This window comes from Hakea prostrata, unplaced genomic scaffold, assembly GCF_041222555.1.
Source record: "Hakea prostrata isolate BN-2017 unplaced genomic scaffold, UWA_Hpros_2 contig_51, whole genome shotgun sequence".
Lineage (NCBI taxonomy): Eukaryota > Viridiplantae > Streptophyta > Magnoliopsida > Proteales > Proteaceae > Hakea > Hakea prostrata.
In genome coordinates this window covers 274,277-278,811 of record NW_028291170.1, presented here as the reverse complement: position 1 = coordinate 278,811, position 4,535 = coordinate 274,277, and the positions used below count along the sequence as shown (strand labels likewise).

Sequence of the window (4,535 nt, the reverse complement as noted above, 5' to 3'; positions counted from 1 at the left end):
TCGTATCATGGGAGCTATGGTGTCCCCTCTAGTTCTTCGTATCATGGGAGCTATGGTGTCCCTCTCCCTCTTTCACAATCAGAGTCATTCGTACCAACAAGGGCATCTGATGGCATGCAGTACGTTCCTTGGCCCTATTCTCACTTCCCTCAAATTGGAGTTCTCACGGCATCGGAAGATGACCGCTATAGAACTGCAGTGAATGATTACTTAGACAATTTTCAATATCGTATGAGATGGGATGAGTATGTGAATTTGTTGGGGGGGCATCAATGGAGACAGTCTGAGTCAGAGGAATTCGATCCACCTAGGCACAGTACTTGGTACTGAGACTGAGAGTTTCAGATTTTATATGGTTGGATGACTTTATGTATTATAGTATTTGTACAATGAATTGTAGACTTTATATGATTTGGTTTTATGAGTTTTTAGGTTTTTAGTTTCGGGGCTTTCGTCCGCGTATAGTAGGACATGGGTCGATTAAGAACATTAGTTTAGGTAATGTTTTAGATCAAAATAACACTACCAATGTGTTTATTAGCCTCAAATTAGGCTACACATCAAATTTCAGGTCAAAATGACCAAAAAAACCCATCGAAACAGGGCCTACCAAAAGTCGCCCGACTTTTGGCGAAATTTCGGCCGTGTCGCCGTGTCGCCAAGGAGCCACACGGCGACACGGTTCGAAATTTCGAACTATGAATAGAAGGCACAAGAAGAAATAGAAGGGAGAAAAGATCGGCTTCAAGGTAAACTTTTACCAAGCAAAACTAGGCAACTCATACGACAAAGAATAAATTGAACAATGTATATGGTAGGTATGCATTTGGTACAGCAGCAAGGTTAGGATTATGTGGGATTTCACATTCTCCCCCCCCCCCCTTAAAATAATTTCGTCCTCAAAATTGAAAGCATACCTAGGCTTCTAATAAGATGAGGAAACTTCTTCAGGGGTGTGATTGTTCCACCGATTCTTTACCAAGGGGACGGAAAGTACAATGAAAAATAGATCTAATAGGTAAAGAATACTGGGACTCTTGGCTGACTTCTCAAACAGTTAAGAGGAACTCAAACAATACTCACAGACACTTCATACAGACTAGGCAAACTCATATGGCAAGAATAAATCAAAACAATGTCTATGGCCTATATGCAATGCATCAATAAGGATTAAATCAAACAACGCATACGATATGTATATAATGCATAAGTAAAGAATAATTTAAGGCAATGCATGTGGTATTCATACAATGCGCAAGCCAAGATAAATCAAAGCAGTGCATATGGTATTTATACAATGCACAAGAATAGATCAATAGCAGAAGTTAAAGGCTAAGAGCAACCGTACCGGTTACAACATCTTGATTTGGTTCCATTTCGCTTCCAACAACGTTAATCACTTTACCGGCAGAAGGGGCTTGAAGTGGTTTCACAGCTAACGTAGCTCGACGTCTTAGTTTGCGAGGGCAGAGACGGGCAGAATGTCCTGTCCGTTGGCAGAAATAACAGACAAGTTCTCTCTATCCTATAGGTTGTACCGGTGCTAAGAGTCCTTGATTCACTAGCTTCAGGTTTGCATAGATTGGCCCAGGATTTGCATTCCCAACACTTTGTTCCATAGTTTGCGGCTGATAAGTCAAGGTGGAATACGGTGTAGGTCTAGTGAATTTCCTGTCGATCCTTTCCACAAAGCCAAAACTTCTATTGGACATCTCAGGTGACTAAACTTTTCTCTCTCGGCTTCTTCAACTTTCTTCGAATTCTGCACTATCAGAGCATAACTCTCAATCGGTAAAATGGTGAGGTATGCTTTGATTGAGGGTCTTAGTCCTGTGAAGAATTTCTTCGTTTTAGCTCTATCTGCCTTCAGGGATTCATGAGCAAAGAAAAGCAGTTCCTCAAATTTCTGTTGATACTCAAGTACAGAAAACTGACCTTGCATAAGAGCCAAGAACTCCGACTCTTTCGCATCCTTCACAAACTCAAGGAAATAATTCATACAAAACGCTTCCTTAAATATTTCCCAAAAGATACCATCAGCATGCAAGGCTTCAAGGATAGGAAGGGTCGAGTTCCACCATGCATCAGCTTCGTGCTGGAGCTTCTGCTCGGCAAACAGGATCTTCTGCACTTCAGAGCACTGCAAGTTTCTAAAAGCTTTCTCTAATTCCCTCAGCCACTTATTAGGGAACAGAGTATCTTCCGTTACTCCAGTAAAATTCGGGACTTTCAGTTTCAGAAAACTTTCCATCAGTTGGGTATGAGGAGTTCCCACATACCTTTCAGCATCTGGCATAGCAGCATGACTAGGGTTTTGCCTGGGTAGCAGCACGGATCTCGTTGTGTACAGCCATAAACCCAATCATCATCTGATTGAACTGTGCACTCTGTTGTTGCATCAAATTCCCCAAGAGATTTGCAACATCAAGGATGCTGGCCATTTCATGAGTACCGGATGGATTACCAGCACCTTGACCAATTGGAGCGTTCTGATCTTCATCACCACCAGAAGACACTCCGACTTCAGGGGTAACTCTTCTTCCATTCTGACTAGAGAAGGCACCACGTTTCCCTCTTCCAGCCATTCTAATAAACCAACAACAGTAAAAGATTAAATCGACGAAAGTTTATCCAAATTCAAAATTACACTTCTAATATGACAAACACACCTAACTCAACTACACATGCCATTAAAATCCAACCAAAGCATCAGAATCAAATTTTCTCAAAATTGGCCAAAACAGTGAAAACCACCTGCTTGGTTTCAAACTCTTCCAACTTCAAGTTTGGTTTTGGGGAAAAGGTTATCTAGGGCTCCTAAGGTTCCAAGACTCTTAAGAAGCTCCAACAACTTCGCACAAACTATACAAATCAATAATACAAGGTAATCTTCATTCTTTCCTCTCTTTCTTTTCAAATTCATTACCAACAACATGAATTTCTTCAAAACTGACAATGCTTGCTGTTATTGGTTAGAAATATGTTTAGGAGTGTTTAGAAACATGCTCCAACCAATCTCCATACAAGCCAAGCTTCAACCAAAAAGATTTCCCACACTTTGCACCAATTTTACTATTCACTTTACAAAAATCCCAGCTTTACAAACACTTGTCCCATTTTCAAACCAAATGGAATTTTGACGCCAAACAAATTCCTACATGACTATTTCAACATAAGGAAGGTGCTCACACACTTCGTTTGGTCAAAATCCGACTTTTCAAAAATCACAAAACCTTGCCCAAAAGAGGATTCCTTCTTCTAAAGTTGCTGAATTTTCACTTCCACACTATAAAATTGATAGATTTTCTTCAAACAAACCATCACAGCATGTTTATCCAAGTCTTATGTACATTCTAGCATGTTCGTACTACAATTTCGACAAAATCAGAATTTTTCAAAAAATTACGAAAATGCCACTCTTCCATTCAAACCAACACAAGAACTCCTCCAATTGCAAACTTCTCATGACTCGACAGGTTCACTATGCCTGGAGGAGATAGGAGGGCTGATAGAGGTCGGGGACACGTTCTACGGCTAGTAGTTCTACTGGAAGGTCTTCCACAACTTTCATCCTTGCTAAAATTTTCTAAAATCCAAGGGTTCCGATGGATCTTCCCCAAACAACCTTCTTAGCATGTTAAACCAACTCTTGTACACATGCTAACATGCCCAACTCGCACTTTCCATCGCAAACAATTTTTTCTAAAATTTACCAAAATACCCTTCTTCACCAACTATTGCAGTGCTTAACTTCCTTTACTCATGCAATGCAAATCTCAACTTGACTCTTTAGATTTCCCATCAAACCACCATGAAGAAAAACACTTAAGGGTTAGGAGAGGTAGAGATGAGGATCAGAGTACCATTCATACGCCACAAGCAGAGATAATACAAGGATAAGGAGACAATAGTCCAGACTACAAATGGGGTTTAAGATCAGGATGAAGATGATGATGGTGATGCTGTTGGTGATGAGCACAAAGATGGTGATGATGATAATCATGAGGGGGTTCCAGCTCAGGATGAGGATGTTATTGATGATCAGGGAGGTGAGAATCAAGGAGACGAGGATCAAGGTCAAAATGAGATTTCGAGACACGAGGAGATTCCTACACCACACGCTTGTGAGATTGGAGGTCCATCACATACGACTTCTGAGGCTCCAGGTGTGGCTTCTCATCAGTCATTAATTTCTTCCACACTTAAGAGGATAAAGGCTCGATAGGAGAGGATAGAGTCCTATATGTATACCTTGAGAAAAAGATTTGCACGACTAGAGAAGGAGTTCAAATCTAGGAGGGACCAAAAAGATCATCGGAGTCAATCACCTAGAAAGATAGTGCTAGGAGTTTCCTTTTATGCTTTCACAGATGTATTCTCTTTCAGACTTGTAAAAATCTCTTATATGATTAATGAAATTTAGTTTTGTTATAAATAATATTGATTGTGGATATCCATCACCTCCCAATAGACAATACTTCCAATTGAAGATCTCAACCACCTCAGCATACAATCTTGGTGATTCACATTCCCAT

At 40.4% G+C, this 4,535-nt stretch overlaps 1 protein-coding gene across 1 annotated transcript; it reads right to left on the bottom strand.

The window, feature by feature from the left end:
- Positions 1–1,636: 1,636 nt before the first annotated feature.
- Positions 1,637–2,296, bottom strand: LOC148999066 (uncharacterized). The gene has a single exon (XM_089141493.1). It carries the CDS (start codon positions 2,294–2,296, stop codon positions 1,637–1,639), a length of 660 nt encoding a protein of 219 aa, XP_088997619.1.
- Between the last annotated feature and the right edge of the window lie 2,239 nt (positions 2,297–4,535).

Bases quoted from the DNA above. Each gene is read 5' to 3' on its own strand.
- LOC148999066 (XM_089141493.1), bottom strand. From the start codon at position 2,296: ATGCCAGATGCTGAAAGGTATGTGGGAACTCCTCATACCCAACTGATG.